Source organism: Martes martes (assembly GCF_963455335.1).
Source record: "Martes martes genome assembly, chromosome: 7".
Classification (NCBI taxonomy): domain Eukaryota; kingdom Metazoa; phylum Chordata; class Mammalia; order Carnivora; family Mustelidae; genus Martes; species Martes martes.
This window is the reverse complement of record NC_137894.1, coordinates 108,310,671-108,332,035: the sequence shown is the minus strand read 5'-3', so window position 1 is coordinate 108,332,035 and position 21,365 is coordinate 108,310,671. Positions and strand designations below refer to the sequence as shown.

Below are 21,365 nucleotides of genomic sequence, written 5' to 3'. Positions count from 1 at the left end.
AAGAGCTCTTGTACGTGGGGGAGGGGGCGGGTGTGTGTGGGGAAAACCAAGTATGGCTTCCAGTGATGTTTAGTAAAATTACACTGAGTAAGTGAATACAGCTCTGGCCTGTGTATAGGACAGTGGGGATATAAATCTGTAGAGGCCCCTTTAGAGGACATGCTTGTGGTCAACCCTGATTTTGGCATCTAGGGAGCATCTGAAGCAACGCAGACAGAAGCTTCATCCAAAGTTTTATGCCCCAGAAATTTATCTTCATTTTATAAGTTTTTAACTTCCTGTGATATGAATCTTTCTTGTTTTGGAGGGCATTTTTCTCTCTCCCTTATAAACAGCAAAAAAACCTTGAAGAACAGAAGTATTTCAGATTTAGCAGATCTTTCAAACCAGATGCTGCTTTTTCTGTTTTTAATTCCAAATAGGCTTATTGCTTTACCGCAGCTGGGCAGCACATGACCGGCATCTGAAAGCCTTTTTATTCATCCAATAAACACAAACAACTCAAATATTAGCCTAACGAATACCCAAAGGGTAGCCTCAGAGGGACAAACAAGGCCGATGTTTTCTTCCTCAGGTGTTTGGATATAACAACTGATGGTAAACTTGGTCGTCTCGTCCATTGGTACCTCTCAGATTTTAATGTGTACATGACTTGGGTGTCTCATTAAATGCAGGTTTAATTTTAAATTTGGTTTGGATTCAGGGGGTCTGGACTGGGCCGGAGTTTCTGTAGTGCTAACTAGCTGCTCCATGGTGATGCGGGTTATTGGTCCCCAGGACACACGTGGAGTAGCAAAGGGCCAGACAATTTCCCATTCTAACCGAGGCCTGGGGGAAGGCAGTTTGCTAAGTGGCTGGTGAAGACACCCTCAGATAACTCAGAAATGAGAGCAGGAGAAAAGACGATTTAATGACTTTAAAGTTAGAACGTGGCATAAAGCAAACTGCTTAAAGAGAACATGAAATAATATTCCATTAATTACGAAAATGTACACAGAATAGCCATTACATAAGAAGCAGGTTGTGAGAAAGCCAAAGCCCTTCCCTTGCCTATCATTTCCCCCGTAGTGATCCCATGGGAGCAGCATGGACGTTTCAGGTGGGATAAAATTCTGCTGAGATGTACTTCAATAGTAATTACTGTTTACTCAGGGCAAAAAAAACAATTAAAGCCAGGTGATGCGAAGAGTGTGGAATTCATTAACCTTCCTGCCCATGGCTCCTCTAGGAGAACAAAACCCGACTGCTTTAAAAAAAAAAAACTGATTTAAAAAATGGCAGGTGGTGGTGATTTTAGGTAGGTATTTACAAACCTGCCCCAAACATACCATCCTGCCATGAAAGTCTTACTATTTTTTCCTGCAAAGAATTAACATAAACTCCAAAGACTGATATGCAGACGGTTACTGGGAAGCTTTGGGGAGCTAACATGGCTTGCAGGGTGAGCCTCAGTTCTGTGCCTTGGAGACCCTCTCATATTGTCCCAGACCTCATATCCCCTAAAACACCCATCAGACCCCATTCGTCAAAGGTAACTTGATATACTGAGAGGCTTGGAGGACATGGCTGAAAATAACAACAAAATCACGCTGACTATAGCAGCAAGAAGCTTCTGATCCACTGCCGAACTCAGGACACAAGGAAATTGCCAGAGTAGGACATGTGTAAAGCACATACACATGCACACAACAACTCTGGATTTTGACATACTATTCCCTAAGGAGGAAAAAAAAAAAGACTGTGACCAGAATAATCATGTAGCTTTACTCTCATTTCCTGTACTGGACGTTCAAGGCCAAGAACTATTGTTGAACTCGCATCCCTGAATTCACAAATGAGCCAAATCCTCCTTGACTCATTCCTAACCCACAGAGATCTCCAATGAGCACCACCCAGCCTCTGAAACCAGACGCGCCTGTGTGCGGAGCTTGGAGTTTTCATCTCCTTTCTGGGCTTTGTGGACACTGAAGCACCGGCCTTGTTGCTTTAGCTCATGTTTTTGGGTTCTGTTATTGTTGTTGTGCATGCTAAAGGCCATCGTTCTGTTTGGAGATATTGCACTGAAGAGGAATACGTATCTCTTATACAAGTTACCGTCTTTCCAGATATCACAACATCGTCCTTTTCAGGTTTTAAGTCATGCTAGTGCTTAAAAAACTTTCCAGATAACTCAGTCACTCATATTCCTTGGTAAATTTCCCCTGACCGTCTGCTCCATATTAGCAGAGAAGGTGTGAGCATGAAGACCACCCCCCCACCCACATCGTTACTGAAGTCCCAAAAAGCACTGTCCAGAATTGCATCATTTTTTAAGGAACATTGAGGTGGAATTATGTAGAATCATCATATGATGACCACCCCCCTCCCCAGGCTGATTCTGGAACACTCTTCACATGAACAGTCTTCCTTTCTTCGCTAGGGCTCTGGAGGCCAGGCAGAACTTAGCCAGTGCCTGGGAGAATTGTCAGGTGTATGTGTTTTGCCTTGTGTTTCATTTTAGTTTTCTCTCCATTCTCTAAATGTTTCCTTTTTTAAAGGTACCTAACTTTCTTTGTAAGAAACACGATTTCCCCCATCTTCTTTTTTTCTTTCTCTTCCTAATGGTTCTTGAGACGAAAATACTCTGTTGAGTTTCCTTATTTGTACTTGGGCAGCCTACACAATGACTCATAAGAGAGTAGCTGGTGACCTGTGGCTCTCACTGTTGAGAGCGAAGGCACATTTTGCATTCTGGCATCCAAACATAGAGGCCGAAGACACAAAGGGCTAGGTAATCATCTCTAGCATGGTGCCGAACATTCCTTTAAGGCAAAACCTCAATTTCTAAACTCCTTTCACTTTGGTCACATGGATGACTTTGCCTTTGCGAATGCAATACTCCATCTTTGAAGTCTTACTGCAGGTCAAGTATTTCTTTTTGAACAGTCTTGGCAAGGTTATTAACTGCTCAAAGAACCTACACACTACCTAATGTACATTTTTGTTGGCCTCAAGTTTGGTTTTGAACTTGAATTTCTCCTAGAACTGTGAACATGGTGGTGATTTCTCCTTTACTACCATTTAAATATTATTTCCTCATTGATGTTCTATGAAAATTGTGTATGGTTACATCCACTGCATCTGGAACTTCTTTTATGGACCAGAAATCTTCCAAATTGTTCTTTGCGTATCATTCTCAGACATATTGTTATTGGAGTCTCAGGACAAAAACTTCCTTCTTGACATAAGTGTATGACTTATTTTTTTCATTTCCCAGCTTACTGCTTCCTGGTTTAGGCTTGCTGTAGTTATTACATTCAGTAATTGTTCTTTGAGTGTACCTTTTCTTGGCGGAAATCAGCCCAGATTACTTACGTGACATGGCTTTGACTCTTGTAGTAGTCTTTTGTATTTCCAAAACAGCCCAGGGAGTCCATTAATTCTACCAAATAGCAAACCATTTGATTGAAAAAAAAAATCTGTCAAACCAGCTACTTGATTAAGCCATTAGATTGGGATTACAGTGCTGTATACTGTGCAATTAGATGGGGATTATAGAATGTTGTACATTGTGGATCCCAAGCATACTGCAGATCAAATTCCTATCTCTACATTATTACTAGTGTGATGGATTATTTAAATTATAGTGGCCTAAGTCATGTATTTGAAATGGGGCTAAGATCTGTAGGATGAACAAATGCAACTCCAATAACACACCTGCAGAACTACAACTTAGTATCTGTGATAATGAATAGATCACAGTGTGGAGTTCGGGGCACTGGATGGGAAGCAGAATGGCTGGGGTCTTTTCCAGCTCTGTCACAACACATTTCTTTTGACCCGTCTGGACTTGAGTTTCCTCATTTGTAGAATGAGGGAGTTGGACCGTATTTTCTGGGGCCTCTTCTAGCTCTGAAAAGCTAAGACTCTACCTTCCGATGGAGATTGGCTTCCCCTTCTTGACTTTGGAAGATGGTCAAAAGTCAACGATCCTTCTTCAAATCCTTCTTTCAGATCTCTTCTGATCTTTGGCTTCGGAATATAGTTTTATTTAATCTTACAGCAGGAAACATGTTTTACTGAAATGAACTACCTCTTGCCATGAAACAGGCAACACATGGTTAATTTGGTGGAATGACATTAACTCATTTATGTCGTTTTGTTCTTCATTATTTTAATAATGAGCTTTATGACCTTTATGACCTTTAGGAGCCTCTCCACCCAGACACTAACAGACTGTCTCCAGGTTCTGCTTCTAGGTGGGAGAGTGATTTTCTCACTGTGAACTCATTAATTCCCATGGTCCAGTAGGGAGGTCATGGCCTGGGGAATCATTTGCCTCTTAGATGCACATGTCTGGAAAGTTCTCCTTGGTAGAGCAAACATGCTCACTCTTTCATCAACATCAGTGAGAACTGAGGAATGTCCCTTTAGTAAGATGTAACCATGCAATAATGCAACAAAACTGGCTAACAGCATTTCATTTATTACAGGGCTAAATGCTCATTATTGTTTGTAAAGAAGGAATCCATAACCTCTGTAAAGTTATTGTTTATGCACGGTTGATTTCCATTTATAGAGGAAGAAAGTTCTAGTTGTCTCTAAATGTCAAACTTTGGCTCACAAAACTCCCGTTTTCTTTTAGTTTGCGGGTGTGTGTGTCTCTGTCTGTGTGTATGCGTGCCTGCCTGTATGTGTGTGTTAAGAAAATGTTTAGCAACTGGACGGTAGAGCAGGGAAATAGGACTTACAACGTGGAAGAAGGAAAAGCTCATTTCAGAAATTCTAAACAAACAAACAAAACCCAAAAACTGAGGGGATGTCATGGACGGCGTTAACAGAGAAGACCCACATCATATGTTTCTTTTATATGGGGCTACCTCTGGGAGCAGAAGGGACTAGAAAAAGACTGGATTTTTCCAACAGAAGGAGTGTGAATCTGGAAATTGTTATGCTAAATTGGTGTCATTTGATGCTGCAAGAGGCACTTTGCTTATGCAATTGAAATCAAAAGTAAAGTGCCTACCTGGATGTTTCAAGGGTAATTGCAAGCAAATAAGACTAATTAGGAGATTTCATCGTCTCTAATTAAGAGCTAGGAAATAATTCACTCTGTGATGCAAGAATCCCTCGCTATTTGGAAGAGGCATATAGAAAGCGCACATCATTCCTTACTGGGAGCTTTTACTTTCAAAGACCCAAGGTGCTGTTTTACAGAGCACAGCACTTTGGAAGCAGGGGATAAACAGATTCAGAACTTGGTACCCGCAGACCCATCCCCTAAATACACATTTGGGACAACGAATGTAGGAAGTAGGGAGAGGCAATATATTAGTACCAGCTGTACTTGGAAAATGTCACTTAAATGGAACGGGGAATGGCCGTGAACCAAGCTGAGAAGCCCTTCGGGTTGAAGCAAGTGGAAATATGGAAGCAGTTTGCTTAACCTTTGGGGACTTTTAAACATTTACTTTTTCATGCCCCATGGCCAGAGCTTTCTTTTAGATCAGGTTATTATGGGGCAAGGGAGAAAGTGAAATTAAGGGAGGAAAAGGGCAGTCACCCGGGAAGGGAGGGAGTAGGAAATTTCACTTTGTTGAATAAAGAATATTTTAAAACCTAGGTCTGCCATATTCTTCCCCAATCAGTTTGATTAAAAAGCAGAAATACTACTTTCTTAAACACAGTTCATTTGTAATTTGCCATGACAATATAAATATGGGGAAAAAAAATAAGGCTACCCATCAGCAAAAGCATTTCCAGGTGAATCTTTGGCAAAAATGGGGACCCGCGACAATTCAGGTGGTGTTTTTCTTTCAACCAGGTTCAAAAATCTTTGTAAATTTCCAAAAGTTGTAACATTTTCTTGTTTTCTTCTTACAGTCAGGCATTCAGAGGTATGCGTTGGTTCTAATAGCTTTGGTAGAAACAGGCTGAAAATGGAAATGAATATAAAAAACTTTGCCTTTAGGCTAATTTGGTATGGATTTGTAAGGCCTGAGTAAATTGATAAATTAGTACATTTTAAAAAATAATACAAATAAATGCAAGACACATAGGTTTAACAACAGATTCAGAGAACAAGGTTAGTATAGTGTTCCTAGGTTTTGTAGAAGACACGGGGTAAGGCCACCAATACAGGAACTGAGTTCCTCTTCTGGTTTCTTGGTGATGATTTCCTCTCATCAGCTTCACGTTCATGGAGGGAAGATGCAAAATGCAACATGGTCTTTGCTTTCATTTGCAACATGGTCAGCAGCAGTGCTGGCTGACATCTGGGTGGGCTCAGCATTTTCATGGAGTGTGCAATGTGGACGCTTCGGGCTGAGAGGGGGGACGTGGCAGTTGGTGTGCTGTGCTTGCTGGGGGCTCCTGGGGTAGAGGAGCAAGGCTCCGTGCAAAGGGACTTCCTCTCTGGTCGCGCCTTCCTTCATGGCTTGAGCTTGGTCTCAGAGGTCAGCGCCACTGTCACCTTTAGGTGGGGTGGAGGCCAGTCCCCCAGCAGCCTCAGATAATTGAACAGCAGCTGTGACACTCAGAGCAGCGTTTCTTTTTTTTCTTGGGGTGGAAAATGGTGAGAATCGCTTCATCAAAAACCGCTTTGAGACCTTTCTGAGTTAGGGCTGAACATTCCAAGTAGCACTGTGCTCCGATCTTCAACACAAAAGAGAGAGAGAAAGGCATGAGAGGGAAAGAAAAGAGAAAAGCAGAGTGGGATCAGACCCTGCTCAGCCAAGTGCTGCCTCGGCTTGTCCTGCAAATAGCCCTGGGGTTGGTTTGGATGGTTTTTTTTTTTTTCCTTTTGCATTTCCATTTGCATCTACTATCCTAATTTTCATATTTTTTTACTTTCTGATATTAGCAATAAATGGTTGTGGATTGTTTTTGGTTAACCAGTAAGTTCTGAAAATGAGCCATTGCCACTCATTCCTAATATAAGAATATAACAAATGTAAAACTTGAGAGAGGATTCAAAAGCAGTGATATGGTTTAAATATACTTTGTGAACAACAGGGCTACATGATGTTGTTTTTAGCATCCTTTCATATGCGTGCGGAATGTGTAAATCTGGTACGAGTGAAATGTATCTCCTTCTGTATGCAGGAAGGCAGAGTGTCAGCTTGGTTGGTAAACCATATAGATAGGGAGTGGGTGATAAGGTTTGATAGATCGTTCTTCACCAAAATGTACTTTTTCTCCCCCAGGACTATTTATTTATTTATTTGACAGAGAGAGACACAGTGAGAGAAGGAACACAAGCAGGGGGAGTGGGAGAGGGAGTAGCAGGCTTCCCACCGAGCAGGGACCCAGGCGTTCCTAAAATGCACTTTTCTTAAAAAAGACTTTATTTATTTATTTGACATAGAGAGAGAGATCACAAGCAGGCAGAGAGCGTGGGGGAAGCAAGCTCCCCGCTGAGCAGAGAGCCCGATGCTGGGCTCAACCCCAGGACCCTGAGATCATGACCTGAGCGGAATGCAGAGGCTTAATCCATGGAGCCACCCAGGCGCCCCCCCCCAAAATGCACTTCAGATGAAGTCTCTCTCACCAAGGTAATATTCAATTGGTATTATTATTTGGTTTTGACATACTTTAAAAGGCGTATTTCTAAGGAGTTGAAAAACCTGAAACATGTAAAATAAAAATCATGAAATACATTTACTGATGGAGACACCCTCCTTGTTAGTATACGTTCCATGCGTACTTAAATGATAATATTTTGTTCTTGCTTCAGACTTTATTTCAAAGCTTTTGATGATTTCATACTGTGATATATTTGATAATCACAAAGATCCCTTTGAGAAACACAGGAATTCAGTCCAGAACTAGAGCTTCTCTTTAAAAAATAGCAAGCCAGAGCAGATCATGTTTGGCAGGCAAACTCATGAGATTGTTTGCGTGAGGGAGACTCAGGGTTTTAATTACTCATAAGCGTGGCATTAGCTAATGATATGATGCAGGCCTTTTAATATTAGGGACATCTGGAGAAACACTTTTATTATATACTTCACATTATGAGACTAACTAAAGAATCAAAGCAGATTCACAAGAGGGTGGTTGGATGGTGAGCCCTTGGAAGCCACAGCAGATCCATTACTAGAGCAGGGAAGCAGAATCACATGCCTATTCCAGTAGCTTCTGTTAATGAGGAAAGCAGGGCAAGGCGCCAGCCTGGAGGGACAGGTGGAAACCGTGGGGAACCTGAACAACGCCTCCCCCCCCCCAAAGAGCTGGCAGTCTCAGCCAGCTCTGGACAGTCGTTTCCATGGTTCGCTGTTGGCCATCTTTGTACAATTGGACTTTTGGATTTTTAGGTAATAATTACCAATTTAAAAAATACTTTGTGGGCCAACCAAGACACTAATGTGTGATTTCTTTGGCAGCAACCAGCCAGTTTGCAGTACACGAACTAAAGGAATTTGTAATAGACCTTAGGATAGAGGGGGAAAAGCCCCAGAAGGTAAAATGATTTGTTGAAGGGCACCCAACCAGACAGTGGAACTAGACCAGAATCTCGGTCTCTTCGCATGTGTTCTTTGTTCCATGATGGTTGCCCTTATCATTCAACTCCGCAAGGAGCTGGTCAAGGGGCACCTGGGTGGCTCAGTTGGTTAAGTGTCTGCCTTTGGCTCACCCTGGGATGGAGCCCTACGTGGGCTTCTCCCTCTCTCTGCCCTCCCCTGCTTGTGCTCTTTGAGTTTCTCTCTCAAATGAATAAATACATAAAATCTTTTTTAAAAAAGCTGATCAAAAATTAAGCATGAAATAAAGTTTTTCTGGTTGGGTCCAGATAGTATATACTTTTTTTTTTCCTATAGAGAAGAAATACTGTATGAGCTAAAGGAAAACACCCACAGAAGAGATGTTGGATATTAAAGATTTTTTTTTTTTTATTAGAGAGAGAGAGAGAGAGAGCACAGGCAGACAGAGTGGCACGCAGAGGCAGAGGGCGAAGCAGGCTCCCTGCCGAACAAGGGGCCCGATGCGGGACTCGATCCCAGGACGCCGGGATCATGACCTGAGCCGAAGGCAGCCGCCCAACCAACTGAGCCACCCAGGCGTCCCGAGATATTGGATATTAAAAACTGCTCTTACGGTTTCATTTTGACCACGGTTTGGCCTTTGGATTAAAAAATGGCTTTTTTATTTGCAACTGATGAATCACTAAACTACCTCTGTACCAACCCCTCCCCCCACAAAAATGGCTTTTTAAAATCATTAAAAACAGATGGATGCAAAAAAGGGATAAAAATAGAGACCATTTTCCTAATAATGTCATGAAATGGCATCGATTACATTTTGGGATTGTGGCCAATGCTTGCTACGAACATGTGAGAAGCATACCACTCCCGTGAGTTGCCAACTGAAGGACTGCTTGTAACGTGTGGGCTTTTCTCTGTCATGCTGAAAAAATACCCAGAGAGTGCTGAGGGACCATTCGTCTGGAATGCCTCCCCACTAAGCTCACAAGCCTCACTTGATTCTCCAAGGCTCAGTTCAGGTGGGGCTCCGGGCTATCAGATGCTGCAAGATGGGCGGGGCTAGTGTGTCATCCTCCCTCCTTGGTGCTCCTAACAGCCCAGCAGGCCTTGCCTTCTGAAGGCAGAGGAGGAGCCCAAAGGCATCTGTCCTTATGCAGATATTTCTGAAGATAATGAAACAGTGGATCAAGGCATTACTGTGTAACTGAGTTAATATAACACTGTTTCGGACTGATAGTTCCAGGTAAAATAGCAAAGAGATTTTGGGCATGATTTGGGAAATAGGTGTGTGAGAGAGAACCCAATTATGAAGTATTTTGAAGATTTTTTTAAAAAATTCATTTGAGATAGATGCAGAGACAGAGACAAATGAGCACAAGCAAAAAGAGAGGGAAAGGGAGAAGCAGACCCCATGCTGAGCTGGGAGCCTGACATGGGACTCGATCCCAGGACCTGGAGATCATGACCTGAACTGAAGGCAGACGCTTAACCATCTGAGCCACCCAGGTGCCCCCAAGGTGAATATTTTGTTAACCATCTATCAAGTGCTCTGGGTCAGAGAGAAGACTTCACCCTGGTTCAGGGAAAAGGCACAGCTGTGTTATAGACATTGCTAAAAAGAAACCACCTCATTAATGACCTCAACGTTGTGAAATGGAAAACGGTCTCAAGGAAACATGGCTTTCCTTACAGCTTCCTCTGCCTCTTGGAGCAAAATGACCTACACAGCCAAGTATTTGGAACATTCTATAAGAGAGCAGGATTTGTGGATGCTTGTTTAGATACACATGTTAGCAATCTGTGACATGCTTTGCCAAAATGATTTATTTTCCAGGGGCAAAAAAAAGAGATTGAGGAATGTACACTGAGGGAACACTTTTCTCATAGCTTCATAATGGCCGAAATGTATCACCCCAAAGCTGGGAAATTTATCAGATGTGTAGAGAACATACAAGAGTCTGACAAGAAGAAATTAAAGAAACAAACAAATGGACAAACAGAATCCACAGTGACCAATCGGGTGAAAGAAAACCTCCTACATCTTCCAGGTTGTCGTTGTGGATATGGGACATGTTACGGAATAAAACAGAGTGTCACTGGAAGGAATGAAGGCAAAGAGGTCTTCCTGGCCATAGATGCCTCTGAGAGGCACATGAATTTAATGACAACTATAGCTTGCTGAGCTGGACCTCACCTTTCTTTGGGTCACTTAATCCTTGTAAGGACTTGGCGAGGTAAGCCTGTCACCATCCTCGTGTGCAGCTCAGCAAACGGACGCCAGAGAGAAGAGGTTACCTCCGGAAGGGCACACAACTAAAACAATGTCAGAGGTTTGAATTTGTCTTAACCACTCTGTGGGGCAGCCTCCAGCGAATGAAAAGAAATGTGGCTGGAAGGGCAAAATGGACAGACAAATGGAGACGTTGATTTGGATGTAGTGAGGGTGACGAGAGAGAGGACGGGACGAAAGAGTAAGGCATTTCCGATAAACGGTGAGAAGAGAAAATATTAGTGAAATAAACAGGGGAAGCTGGTATCTCAGCAACCAGTGAATGACCGAGAAGTTTTTTCTCTCTTATTTAAGAATTAGGAAAGGTACAGGCAACTTGAAAGCCAAGAAAAGGAAAAGGAACCCAACAGCTTGTGTGGTAAATTTCATCCTAACAAATCGCTCCAAGAGGAAAAATGTTTCTAGGCTGGATGGATTTGCAGCTGACTTTTTGTAAGAGTATGAAGCAGCGGTTGCCAGCTCAGGGGTGGGTAGATGATGTGAGTGCGCCACTCGAGTGTAGGTAGAGTGGGGGGGCGGATCGTGGCAAACTGAAGGGTAGGTACCTTTGTGAAAAGGCAGTTGAAGGATTGCAGTTGATGAGGAAATGCTGGCCTAGTGCTGCCAAACCTTCTGATTTTTTTTTTTTTAGAAGCCAGAAATATGTATCTTCATGAAAACTTTCTATTGTTCAATGTTGGCCACTAAATCACATTAAAAATACACGTGTGGATGGATGAAAGCATTTGTGGGTGAAGTTTGGTTCATCACTTGCCAATGTTCTCCCTATGCTTGAAAGGATACTTTTACGTGTACTGGTGTCTCTATTTGGAATTTTTTTTCTCCCTAGTCCCCACCTTTGCCCACTTGACAAACTTGTCCTTATCCTTCAAACCTGGCTCAGATGTCACCTGCCCTGAGACATTGTCTTGGAATCCTCTTTCCCTGAATGCGTCCATCACTTCCCCTTCTCTGCTACCTCAGTACTAAGTATTCATTCAGGGGACAGGCTTTGGTTTGCTGGTCACCCTCTTCTTCTGGCCTATGGGCCTCTTGAGGGAAAGGGCTTCATTTTGGTAACCCAGACCCCAGCACTGAAATAAATAATTTTCAATGACCATGAGAAAAAGAAGCAATGACTGGCACACAAAACAAGGGGGGTTGTGGTGACTTTTGCAGTCAGTAGGTGGGTATTATTATTACTATTGTTATTATTAAAGATTCCATTTATTTATTAACAGAGAAAGAGCACGAGCCAGAGGGGGGAACAGAGGGGGAAGCAGACTCCTTGCTGGGCAGGAAGCCCGATGCAGGGCTCAATCCAGGAACCCTGTGATCATGACCTGAGCCAAAGGCAGACACTTGACCAACTGAGCCTCCTAAGCACCTCAGTAGATGGGTATTGAAGATTCCAGTTGATTAAGATGACTGAACATGGAGGAACGTCCAGGTGGTGCAGTCAGTTAAGCATCTAAGTCCTCACAGTCCTGGGACTGAGCCCTGTGTCGGGCTCTACGCTCAGTGTGGAGTCCGCTTCAGATTCTCTCCTCTCCCTCCCCCGCTCACTCTCTTTCTCTCTCAGGTAAATAAAGAAACAATCAAACAAACAAATACAATCTTTAAAAAAAAAAAAGGTGATTGAACACTGATGACAGGATTTCTGCAACAGTTTTGCTTCCATCAACCCACTGGTGCAAACCTGTTCCAAAGCCAGTAGGAAACAGGTATCAAGACAAAGAGTGAGAACGACAGTAAGAAAGCCACAGGGTGACCAAGATCGCGAGAGAGGGCAAAAAGAGGCCAGAGGCTGACACAGGGATACGTGTTTTGTCAGGAAATACCCATTACTTAGGAAGTCTGGACTTAGCAATTCAGGTTATGTTGTGTCAAATGGAATTGGGAAAGAGAATGCACGAAGGATTATAATCTTCAGGCTAAAGCGCAGCAGGGCGCCTGCCATGTGCTAGGTGTTTGGTGAGTTATTGACAAGTAAACCCAATAGTAGTGTGGACATGCACAAGTGAGGAAAGCTGGCTGGAGATTAAGAAACGCAGTAAGGACAAGAAGAGGGAGGATAAAACAAGTAGAGGGATAACAATGAATATTTATCATCGATTGATACGACGTATTTACGTAAATGTGGTTGACTTTTGATAAGTGTAAAGAATTGTAATATGCATGATATGAAAATATCCTTTAAAAATAAAAAGCCCTTTGAGACTAAAAAGAGATGATAGGTGAAAAATGCTTTGGAAGTTGGAAAGTACTGAACAAAAGAAATTGAATATGAGAAATTGAAACTTGCAAGGCATTTAAACTATGGGGGAGAATAAAATATGGGGCTTCTGTACCCCTGGAGCGAATAATACATTATATGTTAATAAAAAATAATTAATAAAAAATAAGATAAAATATGGGGCTTCAGTATATAAAAAAGAAGCCCCAGACCTAAGGGTTTCTTTCCAGAATATAGGAGGGAAGCAGAAGAGCATGGTGGTTAAAGCAGTTTCATATCCCAGCTCTGCCCCTTTCTAGCAGTGTGACCGTCTCCTCCCTGAGCCTCAGTTTCCTTTAGGAAAGTGGAACTAATAATACACATACCTCAGGGGGTTGCTGTGAGGATTAATTAAGACAAGGCATGCAAAGTGCTTGGCATAAAGCCTAGCACACAGAAAACACTCCATAGATGCTAGCTGTTATTATAAACTACTTGACAGGAAAGTCAGGGAGCAGAGAAACTTAAAGCATCTCTATAATTACATGTATTGTGATGAAACAAGTTAAACTCTTGCTTGGATTTCTTCTAAATTGGATTTCGTAAGCTAAACATGATTCTTTCCATATCCGAGAGCAGTTGCTAGGAGAAACTGGCAAAAGGCAATAAAGTGGTGAACTCAGCCATTGTTCTTAAAATAAGTATGAAACGAGATGGGAGGCTTTGGAGTGACTTCTTTTCAGAGGGGAAAAACAACTTCCTAAATGAGAAGTCAAGCCAGGACGCTGACAACATGATGGTGGATATAGGACAGAAGCAAGGGACACGGAGACCAGCTCCTGCAAAATGTACCAGCTGATTCTCTGGGGGTGGGGGGGACCTCCTTATTGTGAAAAATGCACACTGGACTCACACACAATTGTCTGTGGAGCTGTATGTCTATGTGCCTTAGCAAGGGAAGTTAAACTGAATGTGTGAGGAGGAGGTAGAAGATTGGCATACATAGGCACGTATCCATTTTACAGAAGGCAAAATAAATGGTTGGAGGAGACCATTTATACCTGACCATGGTCAGGTGCACAGGGGTGACACCCACAGATCTGGATTAAAGTTGTTCCTGTGATTTTCAGCTGTGTGAATCTAACATGTTCATCTCCCTAAGACTGTTTCCTCACCTGCAAGATGAGATGCATGTTATCAGCTTAAGAGGGTTATCGAGAGGCTGAATGAGACAGAGCCTGTAAAGTGTGTAATATTGTAAGAACTCGATGAATGGCTGGTACTGGTAGTTCTGACATGATATTCACAGAAGTAGGAAGTGTTGTCTCAAGTACGTGTGAGACATTCTCATGTATTGCATCTGTAAAAACATAATTCTATTTAATTCATTTCTATTTGAGTGTATCACTTAGTCTTGGTGCCTATAAGAACATTTTAAGAAGAGAAATGCATACATTTTTGTTCACAAAGGATTTGTAGGTAATATTCTTCTTGATCGGTTTAAAAGGGTGACTCCTTCTCTGCCCAGGGCATGCATTTTGCAGGGTTAGTTACTTTAGAAACCTTAATTACTTTAAGATTTTATTTATTTATTTATTTATTTGAGAGAGCATGAGCCTGAGTGTTGGATGGGGGTACAGAGAGAATCTCAAACAGACTCCCTGCTGGGCTCAGAGCTCAACTTGGGGCTCGATCTCAGGACCAGGAGATACTATGACCTGAGCTGGAACCAAGAGTCAGATGTTCAACTGACTGAGCCACCCAGGTACGCCCAAAGCTTTATTTTAGAAAAGGAGCAATTTCTGAAATGGCCCAGCTCTTTGGGTTTGTGACTAAATCAATGAGGAGGTAGACTCAGGTTACGGAAATATGATTTAAAAGCCTCCTGGTCCTTCTTCTCTTGTGTCCATTTTAGTGTCTGTTTTGCACACATCTTGGTAGTAATTGGGAGACAAAGATTTGGTCTACATAATTTCCCCATCGGAATCACCATTCACATGAAGCTCTCAAGAATGAAGACACGTCGGTGAGAAAAGTTCCAGCTGTGAGCTGGTTGCTATCATCTGTCAGCAGCCCCTTGGATTTTCCAACTGGTCACCTTCTGATCTACGTTACTCTTTTAGATGCTGTTTGGGACATAATCCAGCCTCTCTTAGTGGCTGTTCATTAGATGGTGAACAAATATAACCCTACCAGATGCTCATCTAAGTTTTTCCTAAGGAAATCACAAAATGCCTTTTATGGGGTCATTTCAATGAATTACATTGATAATAAGCAGTGAGTTGTCAAATATATATATCTAATAACTCCCTTTACTCATACTCACTACAGCAATCGGGTATCCCAAAGGTTGTTAAATCAAATGATAAGTGCTTCAGTGGTTTAAATTCACCAGGTTTCTTTCTTAACAAGAGACAGACAACGACGATGGCTGGGAAGAATGCTAACCAAATGGTCCCTTCCAATCCACCTAGAACAGAGGGGACAGCAGGAAGCAGGCTGAACTTCAAAGCAAGAGCCTACGTCGCTCACCCTTTCCAAATCATACACCTAGTTCTTCTCTCAGCATATACTTAAAATGGAATTCAAATCGGACCCACCGCTTTTGCAAGCTTCACACCATGCTCGTAAGTGAGAGGTTTCTCTTTCATATACAGCAAACGGGCCAAGGTTTTGGGGTCATCGCGGAGATCAATCTGGCAAAAAAACAAAAAAAAACCCCAAAAACCCACATGATAAATTCACTTTTTTTTTTTTTTTTTTTTTTTTTTTAGATCTAACCCGAGATTTTAACTGTGATTTTTAAACCGTGGTATGGTAGAGACTCCCTGTCCCCCCACTCCCCCAAGATCTATGAAGTCGCTCAGTTTTCTTTAAGGAGGCACACACACATGCCCATGGTACATCTGAAAAACTAAAGTGATTTCTTTGTAAATGTAAACATCAGGTTTTCCTTGTGCTTTCCTCTTCAAAAGCAAGTCCCTCAGGAAGCTGAGGACTTACACCAATAATCCCATAGTTGTCTCAGGCATCTTTGAAATTCCCTATTTATTTTTAGATCCTGCTTCTAGGAGATGCACCATGATTGATCAGTCTTATTACCTTACGGTGATGCCTCATTTGATCCCAAATTATATTACTCATTTCTTAATAGTCTATTTCCTGGCTCTGAATCCATCTTTGTCTTCACCCGCACTGGGATCAAGATTTGCCTCCTGTGAGGATCTTCTAATGAATGTCACTGCAGGTTCTGAAGGTGCACCCCAAAGAGGAATTCCCAAAGGGTCTGCTCAAGGAATAAACGTTAATCTTTTCAAAGGCAGAACTGCTTTGAAGATGGCATATATGTTCAGATTAGTCTTGACAATTTAATTAAATATTTTAGTTGCTTTAAAAATCTCACTGTGTGTGCAAACCTATGCGTACATGAATGGCTGTAAATGTGGGCTTGAATTTTAAAGAGAAACCAATATATTCATCTAGTAGAGTTCCATTTATAAGCACATTGCTCAGCTTTACTAATTTGTGGGTTTTTTTCTTTTCCAGTCTTGGTTGTTCAATGTAGTGCCCACCAATTATAAAATCGGCTCAAATTGCACAAAGATGTTAATGCCCGTCAATATTTTGGCAGCAGGGATCGGGCTCCATCAATGTGGCCAAACATTATCATCTGGAGTTAAGGTAAAAGACTGCATTTAAACGATTATTTTGGGGTGCTGGGGTGGTTCAGTCATTAAGTGTGCCTTCAGCTCTGGTCAAGATCAGAGTCCTGGGATTGAACCCCATATCAGGCTCCCTGCTCAGCGGGAAGCCTGCTTCTCCCTCTCCTACTCTCCCTGCTTGTGTTCCCTCTCTCGCTGTCAAAATAAATAAATAAATGAAATCTTCAAAAAAAAAAAAACAGTTATCTTTCAGAGTTGAAGCACTCACTGTACTCTAATTTTTGGATGTGTTAATTATCTGTCCATATCTTCTCTAGGAAGTACTTTTATTATTTTTAAACATTTCTCTTTGTTAAACAGAATATAAAATGAGAAATAGAAAGCGGGAGCATGTGAAACAGATAACAGTAAAACCCATCAGCATTATTATGTTTCTGTGTCTTTGGATAGTAATTTAGGTTTTGGCGTAGCAAAGAACACAATCCTTTCAAAACTATAAAAAGTAGGAACAATCTCTAAAACATTTGTGCAGTTGGCTTACTGTTAGAAATTCAAATTACAGAACTTTATTAACTTTCAAAACACTTCAAAGCCTTTGACAATCACAGGTTTGTTTATCTGGTACATCTGTTTTTCACTTCTTTCCTAAGCTCCGGAAGACCAAGAGGTTTAAAGGGGAACAGAGAAGAGAGAAATTCTATCTTCCTTCTCCAGTGGTGTTAAGGATTTCCTCTCATAATGGGCCCATTCTGACTGCTGGGGTCATTTTGACATTCACCTATTTTGTGACTTCCAAACAACTGTAGATTTCAGATATAAAAAATATTAGGCAGTGTGATTGACATCCCCATCTCCTTCCTCCCGCTCAAGGCTGGAGAAGGGCATCTGTTTCAAAACGTACTTTGTTATTTATTTATTTTTTTAAAAAAGATTTTATTTATTTATTTGACACAGAGAGAGAGATCACAAGTAGGCAGAGAGGCGGGCAGAGAGATAGGGGGAAGCAGGCTCCCCGCTAAGCAGAGAGCCCCCTCCCTGCAGGGCTCAATCCCAGGATCCTGGGATCATGACCTGAGCAGAAGGCAGAGGCTTTAACCCACTGAGCCACCCAGGTACCCCCGTACTTCGTTATTTAAAACTAAAAAGCGGAGAGATTAATTTTGAAAGACCACCTCAAAACCTCCTGCTTCATATTAAATAGCTCCGTCGTTTTCTCGACCATGGGCTAAATAATTACACAGATCTTAAGAATGGCTGTTTATCGGATTGATAAAATCTGAGACAGTCTTCTCTCGTGTTGTTGAAATAAGATGTCCAAGAGACACCTAAAGGGTTTCCTTTTTTTGCCGCCTTCCTGCCCTGCCCACCCGCCCGCCATCACCGTCTCTAACCTGGGTCCCTATGAGGACGTAAGGCACGTGAGGCATGCAGTCCTTCAGCTCTGGGACCCATTCCTCCTGGACGTTGTGGTAAGAGGCAGGATTCACGACAGAGAAGCAGATCAAAAACACATCAGTGTTGGGGTAGGAGAGCGGCCTCAGCTGGTTGTAGTCCTCCTGCGGGAAGAGCAAAGAGTTTGTACAGCTTAGGAAAAGGGGGTCCCCTCAACCACCCCCTGTGGTTGAGTGTCCCGGGCCAGGCTCCCCTGTAGCGCCCTGTGACCCGGTTCCTTCCTGGCCCTGGGATCTGGTGGTTCCCTCCAGGTACTCCTAGAAATAAAGAAGCTGTCAGTCAGGAAAACACCTATTCTTTGTGTATGGAGATTGTAAATTGCTCCCCTTGAAAGAAGAACTTAAAAAGAAATTTTTTGAGCAGGTTTAGTGAGATCATGTACATGCTATAAATTTTACCCACTTAATGTATGTAATTCAATAAGGATTATGGCAATTCCCTGTCCCGTTGGAATTATGTTGTATTGAATGTTATTTAAATTAGTGTGCCATTGGCCAAGGCACAGCAATTCTCTTATACAACTTTTAAAAGTTGCATGCAAATTTAATTTAGAATAAGCTATCTATAAACGTAAAACAAAGAGCTGTTGCCAAATCAGACACCACAATTTTGTAGAAATAATATTGTGTGAGGGTTTAGAGTTCAGACTTTGGCTAAGTTTACCTAGAGGACATCGTGTGGCCTAGTAAATAAAATACCAGATTAATTATTTTTTCCCCAAACACTTTTCAGATCAGAATATGCTCTGGTTGAAGAGTCCCTGGTTACAGAAGATGTTTATGTATATGCTGTTTCAGTGGAAGAGGATAAAGACAAAGTAAAACATTGGATCATCTCAACTTTGGGAAAATGTCAGCAAGTACCTTTTGTATGTGAAGCGTCTTAAGAGGTTCCAAGGTAAATCTGCCATTTCAACATAACATTTTCTGTTTTCATAAAATTTAGTAACACATAAGCCAAAAGTAATTTTATGTGTGTGTACTTGTACTATATAAGTATATGCTATGTATATGTTCATGTCTGCACACGCCACAATTTACATACGGGTCGTACACACCGTGCGTACTTCATATATGCACACACGCTATGTACATGCACACACTACACATACACAGGACAATGAAACCTATATGTTCACGCTTATCACGTACTTAGATGTAGGCAACATATCGTTTCATTTATTAGCGTCCTGACTTCTCTTTCTAACATTAAAAAAAAAAGAAGCTAAAACCCATGTATGTTCATTGCAAACATTCAGACCTTACCTAGAGTAATACATATGGTACACGGGAAAGCTTGTTTTCGCCTTCTTTGTGATCTCTCCTAGTTTTTCCTCTCTTCCCACAGGGAGCCATGATTGAGCAGTATCCATTAGAATTTTACATACTTATAGACAGGTACAACAGACAAGCATTTAGTTTAAAAAAGATAAATTGATGGCATAATTCCTATTGTTGTGCCACTTGATTTTTTTTTTAATTTTTTATTTATTTTCAGCGTAACAGTATTCATTGTTTTTTCACCACACCCAGTGCTCCATGCTGTGCCACTTGATTTTTTAAACTTGCTATGTCGTGGGTATTTAAAAATATCAACCTTGTTCTCTTTCTTTTTTTTTTTTTTTAAGATTTTATTTATTTATTTGACAGACAGAGATTACAAGTGGGCAGAGAGGCAGGCAGAGAGAGAGAGAGGAGGAAGCAGGCTCCCTGCTGAGCAGGGAGCCCGATGTGGGGCTCGATCCCAGGACCCAAGGACCCTGGGATCATGACCTGAGCCTAAGGCAGAGGCTTTAACCCACTGAGCCACCCAGGCGCCCCCACCTTGTTCCCTTTCTGTTGACTCTCATGATGTCTTTATAAAAAGGGAGAACCTACGTGCGTACGTGAACACCTGTGACTGGAAGGGAGTCCCTGGGGGGAGGGCATGCACTGATCTACGGTGGAGCTTCTCCAAGTACCCAACCTGCAGGGACTCAGCCCACAAGGCTGCAGCTATTACCACTGCTAATCCTACTAAAATCTAAGCAAAACTTTTTAATTACCTAAACAAAATCAGTGTAAGATGGCAAGGAGGCTAAAAAAATCTCAAGTCTTAAAAAGTAAATTAAAGAATAAAAAAATGAGTTACAGTGGCTCATTGATCATATTTCTATTAAGCAAATAATGAGTTGATTGCACTGCTGAATAAACACTGGTCATACTGGGCTGTTGGGCTGGGCCTACTGGTGGCATATCAGCTAAATTGTTCCCTCTGTTTGTGGTGGTAGCAAGGCAGTGGGAAGTGGACAGCTCATTTCTTGTCATTATCCCCTCCTCTTTATACGAGAGCCCTGTAACCAAACCTTGCCCATGGTCTCTGCACTGCTCTCCTTTTTCTCTGGGGCTTTGCCTTAGGGAGCAGCTGTGAGGCTGACAAGCTACAAACTCTGCTTCCCAGGCCGTACCTTACAGCTGTTCATGATACCACCTGCCCTCTGCCACTTCATCCTCCCATCTAGATTGTGATAAAGGGAGCAGGGACCATGCAGTGCTTTCTCATGCCCTACTTATACTCTGTCCACAGCATGCATTCCATAAACCCCGCCCACGGGTTGGTGCAGTGACCTGCTAGTGAACACATGGCTTTCTGTTTGCCATTTATGGCAGAGCTTTCATTAGAATCACCTGGGGAAATTTAAGACCATCCCAACATGCTGGTAGCCAACTACCTGCCTCTTTCCCCACACTCCAGAACCAATTAAATCGCTGTTTTTGGAGATTGGGCTGGGAATCTGGGCATTCTGGTATCATCGGTTTGGAACTGACGTGGAATTGAGAATAACTGATTTGAGTTGTCCTTATCTTCATCATCGCTGAGGTGGGGTCAAGGGCTTTGCACGAAGGGTCAGGCATTGTTTCAGGCACTTACACGCATTACCTTGTTGGTTCTTCACAATAGCGCTGGAGAGATGGTAGCATCCACACCCATATTTCACAGATAAGCAAATTAATTTTAGAGAAGTTCGGTAAGGAACTAATGTCTCAGAACGATTAAATACCGGGATGGGCTGTTTAGCCCGAATCCAGCTGCAGCTTTTAATTGTGACCACACTATTTGCTCAGCTCAGAATGTTAGGCGACAGATTACGCGTTTTTTTTTCTTTTTGGGAAATTCAGTTTTCTGGGAATCTTAATACGGACTCATGCTTTTACCCAGGAATCTAAGAAATGTTGGACTTCGCAGGTTTATCATCTATTTCATGGCCTGCAGTTTCTAGTAATTACCACCAGGTGACAGCAGACACTGTATATTTAAAACCTCAA

The 21,365-nt window shown here is 42.1% G+C and overlaps 1 protein-coding gene across 1 annotated transcript in view; it reads right to left on the bottom strand.

The window, feature by feature from the left end:
* Positions 1 to 4,446: 4,446 nt before the first annotated feature.
* The window catches only part of RHOJ (ras homolog family member J), a 79,722-nt gene continuing 62,803 nt past the window's right edge, over positions 4,447 to 21,365 (bottom strand). The window contains exons 3-5 of the mRNA XM_080807740.1: positions 18,000 to 18,164; positions 15,547 to 15,642; positions 4,447 to 6,633 (exon numbers count right to left, since the gene is read on the bottom strand). Of these exons, the coding sequence (XP_080663866.1) occupies positions 6,487 to 6,633; positions 15,547 to 15,642; positions 18,000 to 18,164 (408 nt within the window). The 3' untranslated portion in view covers positions 4,447 to 6,486. The remainder of the gene's footprint in view (positions 6,634 to 15,546; positions 15,643 to 17,999; positions 18,165 to 21,365) is intronic.